This window comes from Schistocerca americana, chromosome 9, assembly GCF_021461395.2.
Source record: "Schistocerca americana isolate TAMUIC-IGC-003095 chromosome 9, iqSchAmer2.1, whole genome shotgun sequence".
Lineage (NCBI taxonomy): Eukaryota > Metazoa > Arthropoda > Insecta > Orthoptera > Acrididae > Schistocerca > Schistocerca americana.
Window position 1 is genome coordinate 140,740,307 of NC_060127.1, and position 22,988 is coordinate 140,763,294.

Genomic DNA, 22,988 nt, shown 5'->3' on the forward strand with positions numbered 1-22,988 from the left:
TTTGAAGTGTCACAGGAAACGCTTGATCACTTGTTAGCCAGTCGTGGGCGATGTGGCTCTGCCAACACCAAGAGAGTACTGGGAGAGGAACTGGTGGGAGAATAGGAAGGTGGACGTGGATCAATATGTGCCGAATAGCATACAGTGTGCACAGAGAGTGAATTTGTCTCGGACAAAAGTACCATTGCAGAGTTTACCCTAAGTAGTAGCACAGTTCGAATTGATCAGGACTGAGGTCTTGGATTCTTTCAACGTAAGACCTGTAAAGTTTCTAGTATAGATTACAGACCATTTTTCGAGATACATGGAAATGGTCACGACGCCCAAGCAACATGAAGAAACAGAGGCGCAAGTGCATACTGAAATTCGGAGTACTTGAGATGATAAGACAGATCAGGCAACCAAATTGATGTCGGATTTTTTCAGAACTGTGCTGGCTGTGTTGACAAATAGTCATGTATATCCTGAAGCTAATGGAGGAATGGAAAGGGTTCATAGAACTGTAGGGAAAATGTTAGGATACTATGTGGACGCACGGCATACCAATTGGGATGTCTGTTTAAGATATGTGGTCTCAGAATAGAACTCGAAGCAGCATAGGAGTGCAGGATTGTCACAGTATGAAGTAGAATATGGTCATGAGATGCCGTCACCGTTCGACATGTTAAAAGCCGAGAAGAGTAAAACAGTAGAATCCCTAAAGAGTTTGCAAGAGTGATAAGCGAAATACGGAACATGGTGTGGGGAGCTAATACCGAGGCACTAGAAAAACGAGAATAAACAGTGAGCCATGCATTAAGAACGCCGCAGTACACGTCTGTCGACTTCCTATCCTCCGAAATGGATAGCAAATAAATATCTTGCAAGATATCAGGGGCCGTATCAAACTGTTGAAACAATGTCACTAGTAAAAAATCCATCTGTCGACAAGGATGATGATTGTGCATCTGGGACGTCTGTACATGTGGGACGTCAGAAACCGTTTAGAACGCGTCCACACGTTATTCCAGGAGTTGTGGGCTGAAACAAAAGAAAAAAGCGAAAAGATGGGAGGTTGCAGACGAACCAGAGACAGAAAATCCGTGAATGTTAAGGCCTAGGACCTAAGAGGAGGTTTAAGGTTTTGTGTTTGTTAGGTATAAACATAGCACATGTACACTGTAGTCCACATAATGTGCTGCGGAGCAGCAGACGACCTTTAGGGGGAGGGAAGGGTAACAGGAATCCCTGTCTTCAGGCCTGACACGTCAGGAGACAAGACGGCAAAGGTCCTGAAGAGGGTAGTGGGCGCAGGGTCAGGAAACGGGAAAGGCTGGCATGAAAGAGATGAGCAGTTTGCGAACATGGGTTGTACTCTGCCTTCGATGAAGTGATAGTGGTGTCCAGTTGCTACGAACAAGGGAAGCTCAAACTGGCAGAAAGCTCAGAACTGGATGGAAGAGGAGGGCGTCAGGCCAAACAGTTCCGTCTGCCTGCCACACTACACCCGGGCATTTTGCAGCCTCGGTTATATCGGTCAGAGGAACCTGTCCAGCTGTTACAGCCACCAACGTGACTACTCTGACCAGAATTTAGGGCCTGAGTCAATCCCTGCCATAGCCACGCAGGATTAGCCGAGCGGTCTAGGGCGCTGCACTCACGGACTGTACGGCTGGTCCAGGCGGAGGTTCGAGTCCTCCCTCGGGCATGGGTGTGTGTGTGTGTGTGTGTGTGTGTGTGTGTGTGTGTGTGTGTATGTTTGTCGTTAGGATAATTTAGGTTAAGTAGTATGTAAGCTTAGGGACTGATGACCTTAGCTGTTAAGTCCCATAAGATTTCACACACATTCGAACATTTTTTTGAATCCCGTCCATAGATAAACTCATTAATGAACAGGAAGGATTAATCTCCGTGAACATATTAATGAATCACGTGGATCAGTGCAGGGAGAACAGGTACCAGACAGAAACAACATTGACCACTGTCATACTGACTAGCAGAGCGACACTTACTGAGAGGCTGGATCTTGTTAAAGGAGAGAGAAATCAAGCGCACCGAACACTTTTGTTCGTAAGCGTGCGAAGCTGGAAATGAACTGACGTGTGACGGTCGGAGGCGAGCACAGGCGTTATGCTTTGCAAAACACGACACGGCCACCTCAACGTTACGAGGTGAGTCGGCCTGGCTGGGCGTGGAAGCGTACGATACAGCAGTACCCGAGCAGCAGATGAAATAAATCTTTGTCCACGACCAGCTGCTAAAATGTTTGTAAACTTGTGCAAGCCATAGCAAAACCCAAACGACCACCCCTCGAAAAGGGATACGTACTTAGTCCCCAGGCTATGGCTGAGCCTTGTCTCTACAATAGTCTATATTCCGACATAACTGTCATAAGGAGTGGGACCAAAATATAATTTAAATGTTTATGTGACACTACAATAGTGAAGCCATAGTCACAGTCCATGAAATTTTTTCTTTAAAAAAAGTGGTTACATTACCAGCTTCAACGAACTACGTCCTCATTTTCAAATCTAAAACATCAGTTGGGGAATATATGGTGATAATTATGACCATACATCTTACAAAATTACGAGAAATAATGAAACCAGGCGACTGAGGCAATGTTGGCACAAACAAGTCACTACAAGTTATGCCCATGCTTTCCCAAAAGTTCATTGCATGTCCTAATGCAGCACAGATAAAACCTACATCAGGATAAATATTTACTACTTCGTATATCGTTAACGTTATATAGCTGTAGGTCAGTATATGTACAGCTTGTTACTGGGCTAATATAAAAAAATTTGAGATGCTTACTTTTTATATTTAGGATCAGGTTGTTTTTCTATTACTATGGCAGAGTTAGATATTAAATGTACTTTGCAATTGTGTAATAGCATGGACTTTGAGTTGCTTTAATACTTTTGCTTTTGTGATGTTTATCCCGTTATATTAGATAAAGGATCTTGCAGATTGTGTAGCCTACTGCCTTAAATGCTGTGATTGACTACTTCATATAAATAGCAATGTGATAAATTAATTTCATATGTATGTGTGCATTAGTTAATATATTGTGCACATTCTCTATCTACAATCATAGGTTGTCTTCATCTTTACTTAAGATTGCTGGAATGTAGTATCTAGAATGGAGTTTCAGTTTTGCTGTAACTATGATGTTGCTTTTGTCCACTGGTACTGCCTTCTCATGATCGGTGGCTAATATACACAAAAAAAGAAAAAAAAACTTTTCTCCCCCCTTCAAATACACAACACATCTAGCCCTTTACACTTGCGATATATAGTGTTTTGACATGATACACCTATTACCTCTAGTAAATAGGATTTTAATTTGTTTTGTAATAGTCTGTGTGAAAGACTGTAAGAAACAATATTTCAATGGGAAGTTTTTTTTTTCTTTATTGAATTTCGATTTCCCCCCAGAATGGGAGGGGGGCCAGGCTGGAAGCAGTGTAATATGCCGCTCTCCAGCCTACAGAAGAGTTAAAGACATAATGAGGAGATATCAAAACAATAAAAACAGGCCATAGAACACTGACTGTTGAAAACTGGAACATGGCAAAAAGTTGAAAAGTAAAAATATAGAAACAAAGGGTAGGTGATGCTGATTAAAATACACAGTAATCAGACTGTCACAATTAAAAGACACGGCGACAGTTTGGTTTCTGTTCGCAAGAGTTTAAAAACACACCTAGCGGTAGTATGGTGTCTGTTTGCAACACTGAAAGGTGATGCACAACACTGGACACTCAAAACTGCGCTATAGAGGAGACATGAGGGAGAGGATATATAAAAGGGGGGCAGGGCGGATGCAAGAAGGAGTGGGGAAGGCAGAGGAGGGGAAGGCAAAAGGACTCGGGGGGGGGGGGGGGGGGGAGAGAATGGAGTCAAAGAGAAGGTAGGCAGGAAAAAAAACTGGATGAGAGAGGGAGCCTGGGAAGAGAACAGAGGGAGGGAGGGGGAGGTAATCAGAGTTGATATGAGGGATAAATGGAGGGCATCATCCAGGAGGGGTAGTTGATGGAATCCACCTTGGGAAAGGAGATGAAGGGTGTAGAGGTGGAGGGTAGGGGGGACACAACAGTGAAGCCACGGCAGCAGGCGGGTGTTGGAGAGGAGAGGAGCTACCAGGGCATGAGGGGGATCAAGTCGGCGGGAGTTGATGTGGATATGATCGAGGAAAAGGAGCAGATGGGGGAAAGGAATCAGGTCATAGAGGATCCACAGGGGGGACGGGAGGTGTATAGGGAAGGCAAGGTGGTGTGCATGGCGCTCAAGGATCTGCAGGGATTTACAGGAATTGGGGGGGGGGGGGGAGGCGGATATCCATACGGGAATGGCATAGCAGAGGATGGGCCTGATCAAGGATTTGTGGATGTGGAGGACAGTAGAGGATATCAACCCCCATGTCCGGCCAGAGAGAAGTTTAAGGAGACAGAGGTGGTTGTGGGCTTTGGCTTAATGGGAAGCATGGGACTGGCATTTTGTAATGTATGTACAACAATATTCTGTTTCTTTGTTATCATATGTTATCGAGTATGCTGTGCTACCTAATTTCAAAGCTGTAAACAATGTATAGCAATGTTTTGGATTGTATACCAGTGTACAGTCAGCGTTTATGTTTCAACTAGAGACTAGTTTCGTTAAGACTCGACAAGGGCGCCATCTAGCGCCTGTTATTGTACATTACAAAATGTTCAAATGTGTGTGAAATCTTATGGGACTTAACTGCTAAGGTCATCAGTCCCTCAGCTTACACACTAATTAACCTAAATTATCCTAAGGACAGACACACACACACCCATTCCCGAGGGAGTACTCGAACCTCCGCCGGGACCAGCCACACAGTTCATGACTGCAGCGCCTTAGACCATATTGTGCATTATGTACGTCCCATTTTGTTTCTTGTGTTTCTGTACTATGTTCATGCTCTCTAGTGACAGAATGGATTACCAAGCAAATGGAACAACGTTAGCAAGTTAGTAGTCTGTCAATGCTACATGAAAGTACAGTGACATTCTTTTTTCGGAACATAGTAAAATTATGTGCTGTATTCCATATGGAAGCTTGCTATGTTTGATACACTACAGTGAGGTTTATGTTTATCTCTAGGGAGTTTGCAGTATGACAATGATTAAATATACATATGTATGTTTCATTTTCAGACTTGGGAATTTGTATCAGCCATACTATCACTGTGTCACAGCAGGACACATTGCAAGAATTTTTTACAGTATTTATCTTGGTGTAGTTTTATCTATGCTGCATTAGGACATGGAATTAACTTTTGGGAAAGCATAGGCATAACTTGTAGTGACTTGGCTATGGCACCATAGCCTCAGTTGTCTGGTCTCATTGTTTCTCGTAATTATTGTAAGATGTATGGTCATAATTCTCATTACACAGGGTGATTCCTAAAGATATGTTAATATTGAAATATAAACATAGTTCCGCAAATGTTTAGTTACCGAGGTACGGCTAATAAAAGATTTTGCTTGAAACTTAAACTTCGCTAGTATCAAGCCATCGCAAAAACTGTACAAGGTTAAAGTAAAGCACGATTTCCATTTATTTTGTTGTTATTGATCTGGTGAATCTGATAAAACATGTCCCAGACATGTATCTGCTGCAGTTTTCCAGATCATCCAGAGAAGGCGCCCACTCATTGAAAATCCAACAACCACTGTATTACTACGGGTTACAACGTTTTCAGACTCGACCAAGGCCCTTTTTAGGTACTGTCGCATCAGAAACTAGTCGATAATCAAATTTACTTTTATCAGTGTTCCAAATGCAGTGTGGCTGTATCGGTAAACTTGCAGTTTTGTGGTTTACTTCTTCAACAAAGCGGGTCCCAGCTTGGCGATTGTCTTGGTCTTTCTGTAGATCTCTGGCTGTCATGACAAAGGTGACGTGTCTGCCGTACATTATGTATTCTCTCTTGAGACGTACTATGGAAGCTGCAGAACACTTAAACTTCTCTTGGTTTTTGCATTGATGGGCGCAGTCTCCATTCTTTGCTATGTCAAATAGGGACAGCACGTGTTGTTTTATCTCCAGTTTTTTGTTTGCCTTTTTTCCTAGAAATGGATGTTCAATATTTAAAACCTTCCCAACATTAAAGGTTTCGGTCATTTCGCTATACATGGATGACAATACTGACACGTATACTAAACACGTCAGCCACTGACCGACTGGCGTGTTACTTCTCCCTTCCTCGAAGACTGCCAGTGCTGTTGTGTACAAACCGAGACCGACACGATCACACGCCGTCGCAGGAGTGGGTAGAAACGTGAGACGTGTGAGTGTGGGTCGCTTGTTAGCTGGTTTCCTGTCACCTTTAATGCTAGCTTTCCAAAGATGAATGCCATCTCACAACAACGACATAAAATGTAATGCACAACACAGCACGTGTTCCACTTGGGATGGCTACCGATGCGTTATAAAAACCTTATGAGAAAACTATACTTACATTTTCCTAATCGCGGCTACGAATAGCTATGAAACGAATATCTATGAAATATGCGTGCAACACTTAAATAAATAGCATTCCATCTGGTAGCCTATAATCCCAAAAGCAATGAAAGACTGAAACTCAGAAATGTTACAAGGATGGTTAATCATAATCGTTTGACTCCAACGCGACACAAAGCAGTTGGCATCAAATAAAGTTCTGAACCATGAAATGTCTATAGGAATAACGGATGCAAATATTACCTTGATTGTCGGCTCTTGAACGGTAGGCTGTGACTTCAGGATCAGATCCTAAAAAATAAATTCACAGAAACGTGAGAGAAAAATCTGAACACTTATTTTATTACTTCGTATACAATTTGTTATTCAGTATCACACCCTAACTTATATCAACTTAAAAAAAACTAATATTTTTACCTGAAATTGAGTCTGCGTCACTGTAGTTGGTAACTGTGACTAATGCCGCAAAAATGCAGATGAACCAAGTAACGCTTGTGCAGCTCATAATGCGAGGACACAGGTATCACGCCACGTGAAGAATCTTTCCCTCAAAATATCTTCACCAAATGTGAACACTGGTGCACTACCTGTAATTTTATGAACGTATGTAGTTAGAAAACTAATTTTCAATCAACAAGCTTTCTTGCTAATTAGCTAGAGAACATTTTTTGGAATACATCTTTTGAAGATAATAATTGGCAACCAATGCTGTACAATCGCAATAAAGTCATGAGATGTTCAATTGACTCCTTTATTAGAACATGTTACGTGTTTTGGGATTACACCCATCTTCAGACATCTGTTACAAAAAGTACAAAATATAAGTGAACAGCACACTCAACACGTCTCAACGTTACAGAAAATGAGATCTGGTCATATGAGTTACATGCCACAAACTTCAACTCCTTCCTAACCAACCAGGCGTACAGTCTTGACAAGTCAAAGAAAGTGTCGAATAACATATGGCTGCGACACAAGCAGTCTTGAAGCAGAGCGTATACTGACGCTAAACAAGTCAATTAGCAGCGAAGCGCCCTCGGCAGGGGGCGCTGCATGGTCATGTGCCCCATGCGTTCACATGTAATTTAATTTTTAGAAATCCTTTAGTGTTAACGTGTACCGAAGTACTATTCCGATTGCTAGTCGTAATTACACCCTGTTAGATGTTATACGCTGAGTGTATTATTATTAAATTACATGTGAACGCATGGGGCACATGACCATGCAGTGCCCCCTACCGAGGGCGCTTCGCCGCTAGTTGACTTGCTTAGCGTCAGTATACGCTCTGCTTCAAGATTGCTTGTGTCGCAGTCATTTGTTATTCGACACTTTCTTTGACTTGTCAAGACTGTACGCCTGGTTGGCTAGGAAGGAGTTGAAGTTTGTGGTATGTAACTCATATGACCAGATCTCATTTTCTGTAACGTGGAGACGTGTTGAGTGTGCTGTTCACTTATATTTTGTACTTTTTGTAACAGATGTCTGAAGATGGGTGTAATCCCAAAACACGTAACATGTTCTAATAAAAGAGTCAATTGAGCATCTCATGAATTTACTACGATTGTACAGCATTGGTTGCCAATTATTAACATGAAAATGATCGTAGGCCTCAGACGGGATTTTATGTCCTATATACCATCTTTTGAAGAAATTTATCCCACTTTGTTACGCATAATATACAGGGTGTTTCAAAAGTCGATGGTAGACCTTCAGGAATGGACTCCTCATATAACTAAAAAGAAAAGGCTGTATCAACATGGGGTTCCAAACACACAGTTACTGAGTTATTCGAGCACGCTGCTGTTACAGGCCCTGACATCCTTCAGCACGCACGCAGGAAGTATACAGCCAGTGTTCGCCGTTCGTGTACCTAGCTGACGGCATACCCGTGATTAGTAACTGTGGCGTGCTGTCTGCTCTGAAGTGACACGCTAGGACGAGGAACATTAAAGATATCCGTAGCCATTAGCGAAGGTGTGTACGGCGTGGTTTGTAAGTCCTGTTGCCGTCGTTTGCAGCCTGGAAACGTACAACGGAGATCTCGCGACCACGCACGGCATTCACCGTTTGTCGGCTGGCAATGCATTGGAGGCGCGTCACTCGTACCACGAGCGGTACCCACTGCGCAGATTACGAGACCTAAAGACATATTTGATCGCCGCCTCTGACCACGGCAGTTTCCACACGTGCACCAGGAAGCAGTGACAGACCAATATGTACAGTACCAGAGGATGTTAACACGAAAGCGTCGATCTGGCGGTGGTTCCTTCAGCAATGTGTTGTGGCGCAGAAACTTGGCAGTTGTTTCATTCACAGATGAAGCGACGCTCACAAGGGCCGGAATCCAGAATACAGTGTGAGTGGACACAAATCAGCCGCGCAACCGCCCAATTGGCTCGCTGACAGAGGCTCTTCATTAACATCTGTGCAGTCATTGTTGGCGACTATTTGCTGCGACCCTGCATACTTTCAGTTAAACTTACTGGACAGGACAAGACAGATTTCTTGCGTACTGCAGTGCCTGAGCATTTAGAAGGCTGTGTTTTATGCACAATCGTGCTCCTGCACACTCAGGCACCTGGACGCACGTTTTCCCGAGTGCTGGACGGGTGAAGGTGTACCGACTACTTGCCCACCACGTTCGCCCGACTTACACGCCGTGTACGTTCAGTTCGTCTGTACGGACGCGTAGAGTCTGTCGTGTATTCGACTTCAACTGGGGATGAACCTACTCTGCGTGAACACACTGTACCAGAAACAGGAACAGCATCGTAGTGTAGTGATTACTGTGTTGGAGTACTATGCAGACGAATCATGTTCTTACCTCCATTGTGCCACATAATTATTTTTCACAAAATTATGATCTCTGTCCAGTCATTGAAAAGTTTGTTCTCTTTCTGGAGTTTTGGCAGTTGTCATACTATACGTTGGTTGTACATAGACTATAAATCATATGGTAAAAATACGTTACCGTCACAAGTAAATGTGATGAATAGTGAGAGCAGGCGAGCTACCACATAAACGCCTCACAGAAATGAAAACTATAAATGAACTGGTGCGAACTGCGTTACAACAAAGGAATTAAACAGTGGAGACTTCCAAAACGGAACGCAACTTCGAAAACTTTAAAAACATATGTTTTGACAGAGCACAAAGAAACTGTGTGATTGTGAAGCTCTTCCGTTCATTTGTTGCAGCTGATGTGACAAATTACGATATTTTTATCATTTGCTTGGAAGCGATCACATTCACATTGATATGAACACCTATACCGGGCAAGTACGGCTATCTCACTCACTTACCAGTCATACAAATTAGGTGTTTCGATAAGAGACTGCTATTATATGACACACGTGCTGTCACTAATGCGTGTTTTCCGGTGGAGGATTCGGTTGACTCCTCGGCTTATCATCAAACGTCTGCGGTCCCCATTCGAAAGCTACTTCCTTTTGGCTGCTAATAGAGTAGTTGTGCAGAATCAGCTGTCATTATAGGTCACTTACACCCCGCTGTAGCAGACGATCGTTACACCATGACCAAGACACAAATCTGAATAAAGCGAACGGTGAAAAGAAAAAAAAATTGACACGAGGGAAGTTTGAACACGGCACGCCGCGCGGTCTCGGGCGCCTTACGACGTTCCGCGTGTCTCCTCCCATCGGAGGTTCGAGTCCTCCCTCGGGTCGAGGGAGGGTGTGTGTTTTGTCCTTAGCGTAAGTTAGTTTAAGTTAGATTAAGTAATGTCTAAGCCAAGGGACCGATGACCTCAGCAGTTTGGTCCCCCTCAAATTTCCAACACGCACGGTCGCGTCGCAGGCCAATACTGTAACCACTTTCTTTCTTCTTGAGTCGATTTTGTTGGTCATTGTCCGCTGCAGCTGTTCAGGGCAGACGCCCCATGTCACCCGCTGAAGTCCACTGTTGAGCCATTCACTCAGTGAATTTTATTACTGAGCGCAGCTGACCCTCTTACCAAACACGCTGGGATGCCGTACTGGCTACCACAACACATCCCTTCCCTGTGTTGCACTTCTTGTTCTTGTACCGCTCACTATTTCTATTCTGCTCTTTTTACCACTGTTCAGTACACCTTCTTCCTCTTTTCATGCCTGATCTGCGTTTAGTTTTTGCCGGGCTGTCCACGGGGCCCCCTTACCACTAACTCGGATCGGGTTGCGATGGGTAGTTTCCCGTGTTAGGGTCGTCTCGTCACGTGGGGCGACGGCAGCGCTCCAAGTGCATAAAGTCAAAATCTTGGCACCTGTAACGTTTATGTTCATGGTGCAAAGCACTCGATATGAGCGGCACCCCTTTCCCTACACCCCTCGCCAAGAAACTGTCTCAAAGGACACGTTTTTGAGGGTACATTCAGTTTATGTTCACATCATCTTCCGGTGCTTACACTTCTTTGTGCGTCGCAGATATTCTTTCTTCCCTTACGACAATTTACAATAGCAACGTTGTGCACGACACGTAAATAAATGGGAACATCTAAAGACTGGACGACAGGCATCGTGAATGTGATAATCAAAAATAAATGTTTCTAACAGCAACTGGCTGCAGCTAATTCGTTCTACATTATCTTCAGTTTCTGAAGTCGCAGTATTCTAATACGTCCACGCTGGACAAGAATTATTTACCAATGTTCATACGAAAGAGGATGGAAAAACAAAATACAATGAGACAGGTATCGTAGTTGACAATCTACACCCCTGGAAATTGAAATAAGAACACCGTGAATTCATTGTCCCAGGAAGGGGAAACTTTATTGACACATTCCTGGGGTCAGATACATCACATGATCACACTGACAGAACCACAGGCACATAGACACAGGCAACAGAGCATGCACAATGTCGGCACTAGTACAGTGTATATCCACCTTTCGCAGCAATGCAGGCTGCTATTCTCCCATGGAGACGATCGTAGAGATGCTGGATGTAGTCCTGTGGAACGGCTTGCCATGCCATTTCCACCTGGCGCCTCAGTTGGACCAGCGTTCGTGCTGGACGTGGAGACCGCGTGAGACGGCGCTTCATCCAGTCCCAAACATGCTCAATGGGGGACAGATCCGGAGATCTTGCTGGCCAGGGTAGTTGACTTACACCTTCTAGAGCACGTTGGGTGGCACGGGATACATGCGGACGTGCATTGTCCTGTTGGAACAGCAAGTTCCCTTGCCGGTCTAAGAATGGTAGAACGATGGGTTCGATGACGGTTTGGATGTACCGTGCACTATTCAGTGTCCCCTCGACGATCACCAGTGGTGTACGGCCAGTGTAGGAGATCGCTCCCCACACCATGATGCCGGGTGTTGGCCCTGTGTGCCTCGGTCGTATGCAGTCCTGATTGTGGCGCTCACCTGCACGGCGCCAAACACGCATACGACCATCATTGGCACCAAGGCAGAAGGACTCTCATCGCTGAAGACGACACGTCTCCATTCGTCCCTCCATTCACGCCTGTCGCGACACCACTGGACGCGGGCTGCACGATGTTGGGGTGTGAGCGGAAGACGGCCTAACGGTGTGCGGGACCGTAGCCCAGCTTCACGGAGACGGTTGCGAATGGTCCTCGCCGATACCCCAGGAGCAACAGTGTCCCTAATTTGCTGGGAAGTGGCGGTGCGGTCCCCTACGGCACTGCGTAGGATCCTACGGTCTTGGCGTGCATCCGTGCGTCGCTGCGGTCCGATCCCAGGTCGACGGGCACGTGCACCTTCCGCCGACCACTGGCGACAACATCGATGTACTGTGGAGACCTCACGCCCCACGTGTTGAGCAATTCGGCGGTACGTCCAAGCGGCCTCCCTCATGCCCACTATACGCCCTCGCTCAAAGTCCGTCAACTGCACATACGGTTCACGTCCACGCTGTCGCGGCATGCTACCTGTGTTAAAGACTGCTAAGGAGCTCCGTATGCCACGGCAAACTGGCTGACACTGACGGCGGCGGTGCACAAATGCTGCGCAGCTAGCGCCATTCGACGGCCAACACCGCGGTTCCTGGTGTGTCCGCTGTGCCGTGCGTGTGATCATTGCTTGTACAGCCCTCTCGCAGTGTCCGGAGCAAGTATGGTGGGTCTGACACACCGGTGTCAATGTGTTCTTTTTTCCATTTCCAGGAGTGTATTAGGAATAACTTTGCGATTGTTGACCGTAGGCAAATCATTAGGTGTATTTCAATTTAAGTTTGGTAATATCCACAAACACTATTATCGACATTTTTAAATATTTATCCAAAAATGCTGTTGGTAGCTGATAGCATACGCGCAGGGTATTTGTGTAATGCTAAATAAAGCATCATGTCTTTCCTCGTTTTAAAAAGTCTAATTCGCTTCAGTTTGACGTCTACCGACTGGATTACACAGAGGCCAGACTAGAATAACGCGAACAGTGGAATGCCGAACATTGGAAAACGCGTCGCGAACGGAGTAGAGTGTGGGGGCCTCGTTCACCCCCCTCCCCCCACCGATCCATCATCATCCTACGGACTCGTCCCGCGGGCCAGGCTGATGAAAGCAGTCCGGCTGCCCGAAACCCGCACCAGTCAGCCGCAGGTTGCTCGTTACGCTAATGGGCACTTGTAAAAACACTGAATAAAAGTGGTGCACGCTATGTAAACTCTAGCAGGTATAGCACACGTTGGGCGGGAGGGTACTCCTTTTAAGCTTGCCGCTCTTATTCGTGTAACTTTTCTTACGAATAAATTATGTCAGCATGATTTACATTCTTATTAATATCTCATGTTACATGGGATCGTTTATGTATTCAGGGGTCACAAAATGACCGTGGCGAATGTAAGACTTGTAATTACAGGCATACAGAGCGAATCACGTAAAACTCTCACCGAAAATATTGCGGAAGTCGAAAGTGCTATTGATGTGCGGTTTCCACAGAACGCATTGGTAATCGGGGGCTCGCATTGTTAGCCAGTAAACGGATTGTAATATGACTTACAACGCGTATTTTTCTTGAAAACATACACTTTTTATTCATAATTTTGTTTTGCAGCTCCTTGTATTGCCCATGTTTGCAGTTAAAATTGTTGGATGTGAGGTCCGCTAGCTATGCAAAACACCGTTTTTTCTCAGTACCCAAACATGTTTCGGCACCACTGTGCCATCATCAGTGGGTTTTCGTTTTTATTTATTCTGCAATATGAACATTTTTGTTAAATGATTATAAAATTATGTGCATCTTTAATTCGAACAACAGATCGTTTCCTTTTGTGAATACCTTCACATTAGGTGTGTATGAATTTTCTGGATCACGTGTGTGTTAATTACTACAGGTAGCTTGTCATCTGCAACCAAACGATGTTGATGAGAAAGTTTTCTGATGGGAGTTAAGCTTTCTTCTAGAATGTAATCTAGTTTGTCACGACGTTTTCGCGCCTATTTTCGTTTTTACTTACGTTTTCGTGTAGCAAGCACTTCCATTCTCCGCATCATGCTGAGGAGTTCATTTGTTCACCAGAGAGTTCGGCGCCAAATTTGAATTTTGTTTGGATTTTATCTTTTTGTGTGTGTGTGTGTGTGTGTGTGTGTGTGTGTGTGTGTGTGTGTGTGGGTGGGTGGGTGTGTGCGTGCGTGTTGTCTTTTACATGGTATTCCTTTTGTTTTATCTGTTTGTGCTGTTTTTATTTGTAAAGTTCCTTTAATGTGTTAAATAGTGTGCCCTTACAGAGTGTAGTGTATTCGTGTAAGACCTCTTTTCCTTCTGCTATTGCCTTCTGTATATGGAAGTTTTCCTCAATGGCGAATTTGCTGCATAGGCTGTGGCTGGGTTTTAGTATTCTTAAGTCTGATTCTATTGTGGTTGGGTGGTGATTGTTGGCTACCAGGTGGTCAGCAAATGTGTTATGGGAGCTGTTGCTTTTTAAAGCTCTGAGATGTTCTGAGTACCTTGTTTTGACGTTTCTGCATATTTGTCCTATGTAAGATGATTGGCAAGTGTTGCACGTGAGTTCACATATTCCTGATCTGTTAAATTAATCCATGCGTGTTTCTTGTGTTCTGATCTTTTTCTGTGTTGTGTTCTCTGTCCTGTATCCTATTTGGAGTCCCTGCTTCTTTAATATGTTGCCTATTCTGTGAACAATCTTGTTATTGTAGGTGAGTATGCGCCATTTCGTTTTGTGTGTGTGTTGTTGCTCTGTTGTGTCTTCTATGTGGTCATTGCTTGTGTTTTGTGTTGTTCTATGCTGGGTGAGGATTTGTGTGTGTGTGGTATGTTCATTTTTGTACTGCTTGCATATTTTTTGATTTAACCTGTCTACCATATAGGTAGTATAACCATTTTCTACTGCTATTTGTTTTATTGCGTTTAGTTCTTGTGTGTAGTTCTGTTTGTTCATGGGTGTTCTGTTTAATCTGTGGAGAATGAATCTGAAGTTTGCATCCTTATGTGTCAATGGGTGGTTTGATAGGTTGTGAAACAGAAACAGAAACTAACAACACACTACACTTTCTAGATCTCACAATACATAAAACAAACAACACACACAACTTCACAATATTCAGGAAACCGACAACCACAAGCACCACCATTCACAACGATTTGGGAACAATTCATGAAGACATGGTGTAGTACTCTGTGCACCGTGCACGGAACAGCCACCATGTTGGTACCACAGTTTCCTGCTAGTCTGCAGAGGTACGTCTTCTAGCATCTGTGGAACATGGTCTTTTAGGAGGCTGCGACGCTTGTGGATGTTCAGTGTTCCTTCTATGAAAAACATTCCGATGAGTTGATGCTTCAATGTCCCTGACCACGCTGACGTTCCACCTGACAAAGCCAGCAGGGATTGTCTACAGACCAATAGTGCATGTTTCGGCGGTTTACCTGGTCGTCATTGGTAGATGTGACTTCGGCACTAAACAAGATCTACGATACATCTGCAGTATCCTGTCTTAATGATCTTGTACAGAAATTAACACGTTTCCCGTAATCGTTTCCGTGCAGCTCTTGATTGAGAGAGATATGACAGGGATGGAAGCTGCGTGTCCATGGAGGAGAGTCCGTAGGAGAGCTGCCTGACTCGCGCCACTTGCTGGTGCGACGGCACAGCTGCAGCTACAGCATCAACTGCATTAATTTCTCCCCCTTTTGTAGGCGCTTCTTTCCTTTTGGTACGCTTTCTGTGTGTTACACTTTGACTTTCACTGAACTGGCTGAAGATGTTGATGAATAATCACCGAGATGGCTGACGCCTGTTGGGATACCTTGTCGGACACACTGTACGAGAACGAAGTGCATTCTCCCTACGCTCTCCATACACCACGAGCATGTCGGTTTTTTCTGCAATGTCTCAGCTCGTGGTCTAATGGCTAGCGATGCTGCCTCTGGACCACGGGATCCCGGGTTCCATTCGCGGCCGGGTTGGGCATTTTCTCCCCCGGGGACTGGATGTTTGTGTTGTCTTCATCATTTCATCATCATTCGTGGAAGTTGCGAGACTGGGCTGTTTAAAGATTGGAACTTTGTACGGGCGCTGATAACTACGCCGCTCCCCCTGCGGGTTCGGGGGTAAGATTAGGGCCGCGGTATTCCTGCCTGTCGTAAGAGGCGACTAAAAGGAGTCTCCAACGTTTCGGCCTTCTGTGATGGTCCCCTCTTGGGTTTGACCTCCTTTTTTTTTCCAAATTTCCGTTGTTAGTGCGTGCCATTTGGGGAAGGACGCCTTACATGGTGTTTTTCTATTGGTCCATCATGCACCACCATCTTGCATGCTACCTATTGTCGTGTGCTGGGATTTACACCCAACGTCTTCTGGGTTGCCTCCTTCTCGTCTTGTGCGCAATCCTCTTCTTAGCGACCCCGACAACTGTGAACCCTTTCAACACCTAAAATCCAGCACGGTAGCCAGTCCGTTGTGGTGGGGTCGTCATGTACCCTCTTGGTGGTAGCCCCCTGACTATGCAGGGATCGAACTACAGATGCCAGAGCATGCCAAGGAGTATGTGCCCATCTTGTCTGGGGCACGGGGACTCCGGGGAACGGGATATCGGCCAGGTACTCGTTGCTTTGGCTGGGTGGCGCCCTTGGGGAGAGCCCTCGTTCGGAGTAGGTGGCATCTGGGCGGATGTGGCGCAATGAAGCGCAATAAATCACACCAAGCTGGTGGTCGCACGGCCACCAGCGTCTCTAAGCGAGGCAGAGTAGACTTTGATGCTGCGCAATATGACCCTCAGTCGTTCCCCTCGTTGGCTGCGCCATGGGAGGGACGTAGATCTAGTGCCAAGCGGGAGCCTTACGTACCACAATACCTTGTCTGTAGCAGGACTGATGGTGACTCCTTTCTTACGACGAAGCCTCTGTTTTTTGTGGAACATCTGGAGGATAAGTTTGGGGAAGTGGCGGGGTTGTCTAAAATGAGGAATGGGTCCATCCTCCTCAAGACGTCCTCCCCAGCCCAGTCATGAGTGTTGCTCTTGTGTGATAAGCTGGGTGATGTCCCTGTTACCGTCACTCCCCACCTTAGCTTAAATATGGTCCTGGGGATTATTTACCATCGTGACCTCTTGTTATAGTCCAATGACGAGCTGAGAGCCGACTTGGAACGACGTGGTGTCCATTTTGTCCGTCGTGTACATAGAGGACCCAAGACTAACAGGGTGGCCACCGGTGCCTTTATCTTGGCCTTCGAGGGTGATGTCTTGCCCAAGAAGGTCAAGGTAATGGTTTACCTTTGTGACGTCAAGCCCTACGTCCCTCCCCCGATGCGGTGCTTCCAGTGCTGGAAGTTTGGGCACATGTCCTCCCGTTGCCCATCCAGCACCACATGTCGAGATTGCGGACGCCCCTCTCATCCCGATTCTCCATGTGTGCCTCCGCCCGTATGTGCCAACTGTGGGGAGCACATGCTCGCCGGATTGCCCCGTTCTTCATAAGGAGCGGAAGATAATGGAATTTAAGTCCCTGGACCGGCTTACTTATCGAGAGGCAAAACTGAAATTTGAAAGGTTGTATCCTGCTTCCCTTCGGACATCTTATGCTGCAGCCACGTTCTCGTCGCCCACGCGAGCGGCGGTTGTCGCCTCCTCTGTGCCGCCTTCAGTGGGCCCTTGGGGCCCTGCATCTCTGTCTGCCCCCCTCGTGTCTGGGGGCAAGCCCTCCCCTTAGCAGTTGGGGGCAAACCCTCTTCTGTCGCTCCCCCCACGCTTACTTCGGGAGTGACATCTGCGGCACAACTGGGGGCTCGATCCCTCCCCCTCCTTCTCCGCCGGCGTTGCCTCTGCCGGTTCCTCTCTCGCGGAAGGGGTCCCTCGGGGATCTCCCTTCCTCTGTTTCCTCTCCTACCCAGCCAGATGTCAGCCAGTGGCTGAAAGTTCCGCCACCTGCTGGTCGTAGGGCTTCTGCGTCGTCGTCAGCCTCTGACGCTCCTTCAGAGAAGCTCTCCCAGCCCTCTCACCCTAAGGGCCGACGCGAGAAGAAGGAACGGAATGTGTCCAAGAAGAAGGATGTTCCGGCGGTTTGAGTACCGCCTGCTGTACATAGTCTTGGCTCCGGGGATGAGGTGGAGATCCTCGCCTCTGCTGCGGATCGCGCCCTCACGGAACCCTTGGGGGCCTTTCCTATGGACACAGCTGACTCTCCTCCGGTGGCGGCAGTTGGTTCTGAGGCGCCGTCTGCCTATCAGTTGCATTCACGCCCTCCCAGTCCCTTCCTGCTTCCATTCTCCAGTGGAACTGCGGCGGTTATTTCCGCCACCTGCCTGAGCTCCAGATGCTTCTGAGTGTTTCCCCTGTTCTCTGCATTGCTCTGCAGGAAACTTGGTTTCCTGCAATGCGGACCCCCGCCCTTCGCGGTTATCGGGGATACTATAAGAACCGTGCTGCCTGTCAATGAGCGTCAGGTGGGGTTTGCCTCTTTGTTCACCACTCTGTCTGTAGCTCGCCAGTACCCCTTCAGACGCCTTTAGAGGCAGTTGCTGCCAGGGTTGAGCTCTCGCCGGCTATTACTGTTTGCTCTGTTTACATTCCTTCGGATGGGGAGCTCCCCCGACATGTCTTGGCTGCGCTGCTGGCTCAACTACCGCCACCATTGCTGCTTCTGGGCGATTTCAATGCCCACAACCCTCTATGGGGTGGGACTGTCTCTGGTGACTGCGGTCGGGCCGTGGAGAATTTGTTGGCTCAGCTCGACCTTAACCTCTTGAACACCGGTGCTCCCATGCATTTCAGTGTAGCCCATGGCTCGTTCTCGGCCATCGATCTCTCTCTTTGCAGCCCCAGGCTTGTCCCATCCCTCCACTGGGGGATGCACCCTGACCTGTGTGGTAGTGACCATTTTCCCATCTATTTGTCACTGCCCCAGTGTCATTCTTCTGGGCGCCTGCCCCGCTGGGCTCTCCACAGGGCTGACTGGGCGGCTTTTACTTCCGCTGCAACCATTGAGTCTCCCCCACAGGGTGACATTGACGAGGTGGTCCGTGTCTTAACCACATCAATTATTTCGGCGGCCGAGGCTGCCATCCCCCGCTCTTCTGGACTCCCTCGGAGGAAGGCTGTACCCTGGTGGTCGCCGGAGATTGCTGAGGCTATTCGCGACCGTAGGCGGGCTCTCCAGCGTCATAGGCGGCACCCGGCTCTAGAGACCCTCATCGCCTTTAAGAGGCTCCGTGCCTTGGCCCGTCGTCTTATTGCACAGCGTAAGCAGGAGTGCTGGGAGAGGTACGTCTTATCCCTGGGCTCCCGTGTCTCCCCCTCGCTCGTGTGGTCCGGATCCGGCGGATTTATGGATACCAGACCCCTATGGGTGTCCCTGGGATCTCCCTGGACGGCGCTGTCTGCACGGACGCTGCCGCCATTGCTGAACACCTTGCTGCACACTTTGCTTAGAGCTCTGCAACTGCAACTTATCCCCCCACCTTTCGCTCTCTAAAGGAGCGGGCCGAGCAGACGCCGTTATCATTCCACACACGTCGTTCTGAAACATACAATGCTCCTTTCAGCGAGAGTGAATTCCTCGCTGCCCTCGCCGATTGCCCTGATACAGCACCAGGGCCAGACTGCATCCACGCGCAGATGCTGAAGCATCTCTCCAGGGACTGCCAGAGACACATCCTCACCATCTTTAACAGCATTTGGAGCGAGGGCGTGTTCCCGTCGCAATGGCGAGAGGGTGTTGTTGTCCCCATCTTGAAGCCCAGTGTGGACCCACTGGCAGTGGACAGCTATCGTCCCATTACCCTCACCAACGTTTTGTGCAAATTGCTCGAACGTATGGTGGGGCGGCGTTTGTGTTGGGTCCTTGAGTCGCGCGGTCTCCTTGCTCCATCCCAGGGTGGCTTCCGACGGGGCCAGTCTGCAGTGGACAATTTGGTGTGGCTGGAATCTGCTATCCGTACGGCCTTTGCCCGACGTCAGCATCTCGTTGCTGTATTTTTTGATCTGCGGAAGGCGTATGACACCACATAGAGGCATCACATCCTTGCTACGTTGCACGAGTGGGGTCTTCGTGGTCGGCTCCCAGCTTTTCTTCAAACCTTTTTATTGCGCCGCTCTTTCCGGGTGCAAGTCGGTGCCGCCTCTAGTTCATCTTCTACACAGGAGAATGGGGTCCCGCAGGGCTCGGTGTTGAGCGTCTCCTTATTTCTAGTGGCCATTAATGGTCTGGCAGCAGCCGTGGGGTCGTCGGTGTCTCCTTCTTTGTATGCCGACAACTTCTGCATCTCCTTTAGCTCCACGACTACGGAAGTCGCCGAACGCAGGCTGCAAGTAGCCGTTCGCAAGGCAGCATCATGGGCTCTGACTCACGGTTTTCAGTTCTCTGCAGCCAAGACTCGAGTTATGCACTTCTGCAGGCGTCGGACGGTCCACCCTCATCCTGAACTTTCCCTCGACGGCCACCTGCTTGAAGTGATGGACACTTGCCGCTTCTTAGGACTCGTGTTTGATGCCCAGCTCACATGGGTTCCTCATATTCCTCAGCTGAAGCATAAATGCTGGCGGCACCTCAACGCCCTCCGCTGCCTGAGCCACACGTCTTGGGGTGCAGATCCCTGCATGCTGTTGTGATTGTACAGAGCCCTTGTGCAGTCCAGGCTTGATTATGGGAGCCTGGCCTATGGGTCTGCGTCACCCTCAGTGTTGACGATGTTAGACCCCATACACCACTGTGGGGTTCGTCTCGGCTTTCCATAGCTGTCCGCGTCCAGTCCCTGCTGTCGGAACTGGGCTCATTCCCTCTTCTGCCTCCCTTCCGGGTCCGTGCGCCTACGCCTCCCTGGTGTTTGCCCCGTCCGTCCGTCCGTCTGGACTTGGCACAGGGACCCAAGGACTCGGTTCCGCCTGTGGCCCTCCGTCGCCATTTTCTTGTGCTCCTCGCCTCATTTCCGGGCTGTGAGACTGTCTACACTGATGGTTCCCTGGTTGATGGTCGCACTGCCTACGCTTTTGCTCATGCTGCCCATGTTGAACAGCGCTCCTTGCCGGCTGGCTGCAGTATTTTTACTGCGGAGCTGGTAGCCATATTGCGCGCTCTTGAGCATATGCGTTCCTGCTCAGGTACATCCATCGTCATCTGCAGTGACTCCCTGAGCAGCCTCCAGGCCATCGACCGCTGCTATCCCTCTTCTCCTCTGGTGTCCTCTATTCGGGAGTCTGTTTCCACCATTACCCGCTCTGGTCGTTCGGTGGTCTTTGTTTGGACGCCAGGTCACGTTGGCATCCCGGGGAACGAACGTGTTGACAGGCTGGCCAAAGGGGCGATTGACACCCCAGCTTTGGAGATCGGCCTTACGGCTCGCGATCAGCAGCTGGTGTTGCGCCGTAAGGTGCTTGGGATGTGGTCTGTTGAGTGGCGTGGCGTGACAACCCCGAATAAACTGCGGGCTGTCAAGGAGACGACCAATGTGTGGCGCTCCTCCCTGCGGCCTTCTCGCTGGGACTCTGTAATCTTGTGTCGGCTGCGCATCGGCCATACCTACCTGACGCACGGCCATATTTTGCGTCAGGAGGATCCCCCCGTGTCGGTGTGGGTCCCGGCTGATGGTCGCCCACATTTTATTGGAGTGTCCCTGACTGCGCACCCTCTGGCAGTCTTTTAATCTCCCGGGCACTTTGCCTTTGATTTTATGCGACGATGCCTCCATGGCTGACAATGTTTTACATTTTATCCGTGGTAGTCCTTTTTATGGTTCCATTTAGGGGGTCCTGCACCTTTCCCTTTCTGTGTCTTTTGTCCTCGCATCTCTCAATATTTGTTGCTGTTTTGGTGTGTAGTCGGATGGTTGACTCTTTCCCTTTTTTTTGTTCTTGTGGTCAGTCAACCAGTCTCCGGCCATCTTCTTTTCTTCTTTTTCTTCTCTTTCTTTCTGTCTGGTGTTCGTCTGTACTCTTCTTTTCTGTAGTGTTCGTTGCCTAATTTGTGTTCTTTAGTGCTTGGGGGGGGGGGGGGGGGGGGAGTCTCCTTCCCCTTGGGGTTTTATCTGCTCCGCGACTTCATGTCTCGCCTTTTTTTTTGGAGTGGGGGACTGATGACCTTAGCTGTTTAGTCCCACTTAAACATCCCAACAACCACCACCAACTACGCCGCTGAGCTCTCCACAAACCAAATATCATCATCATTTTTCTGCGTCGGTTAATACCATCGTCCACTCGCGACATACTGCTTGGGCTGCCACACACTGACCAGCAAGTCGCACTGCACAAGCACACTGTAAGCGAACATAACAACATCGTACTCAGCAACTACACAGATAGAATGGCAGAAACAAGGGTCAGTGTGGGATCGTAAAACAGACGCACTATAATCATGTAACCAGCACTTATGACATTCTAATTTATCCTACTTCTAGTTTGTTAACGTCAGTAAGCATTGTTCCATTTCAAAAGTCTATGTTTGCACAAGTAATATACTTTCTTTCTTACAATCTGCTTATTGGCTAACAGTACTAGCCCCTGACGACCAATCCGTTCCGTAAAAACCGCACACCAATAGCACTATGCATTTCCGTAGTATTTGCGGTGAAAATTATGTGATTCTGCCTGTATATGTGAGAATTCTGAAAGTTGATCAGTATTAAACATGAAAAGCATTCAAGAACGCAAAGTGGTGCGAGTGTGGGGTTTGTGTCTTTTGCTTCTATCGGCCCTTGGTGTTTTGTCGTTGCGTTTTGAATAGCATTCTTTCCTGGTGAGTCGTTCCGGTGAACTCACGAGAGGTAATTATGAAGAAATTATGTCGGTGGCGAGGTGGCCGCGCGAGTTAACGCACTGTTTTGTCGGATGCAGGTCATGGGCCTTGGCGTAATTTAACGTAGGTCAGCCTCACACTTTAATTTTGTCTACGGGACGTGGAATAACCGGGACGTAGTTTCAGCTTTCGGAGTACTTGTTCGAAATTTAACTTTGTGCTCGTGGGAATAGAGGAACCAGTGAATTTGAATTGCTTTGCCGCAGCTGATGTCCGGGTTTGTTCGTCACAAAGAGTTTTTCGTGTTCGTGTGTAGTGAAAGAAAAGTGCATCTGATTCAAATGGTTCAAATGGCTCTAAGCACTATGGATCTAAA

General features: G+C 47.7%; 1 protein-coding gene across 1 annotated transcript in view; it reads right to left on the minus strand.

Moving 5' to 3' along the window:
- Window positions 1-22,988, minus strand: part of LOC124551260 (ankyrin-1-like) — a 105,015-nt gene that overhangs the window by 29,222 nt on the left and 52,805 nt on the right. The window contains exons 2-3 of the mRNA XM_047126260.1: window positions 6,889-7,058; window positions 6,715-6,762 (exon numbers count right to left, since the gene is read on the minus strand). Of these exons, the coding sequence (XP_046982216.1) occupies window positions 6,715-6,762; window positions 6,889-6,976 (136 nt within the window). The 5' untranslated portion in view covers window positions 6,977-7,058. The remainder of the gene's footprint in view (window positions 1-6,714; window positions 6,763-6,888; window positions 7,059-22,988) is intronic.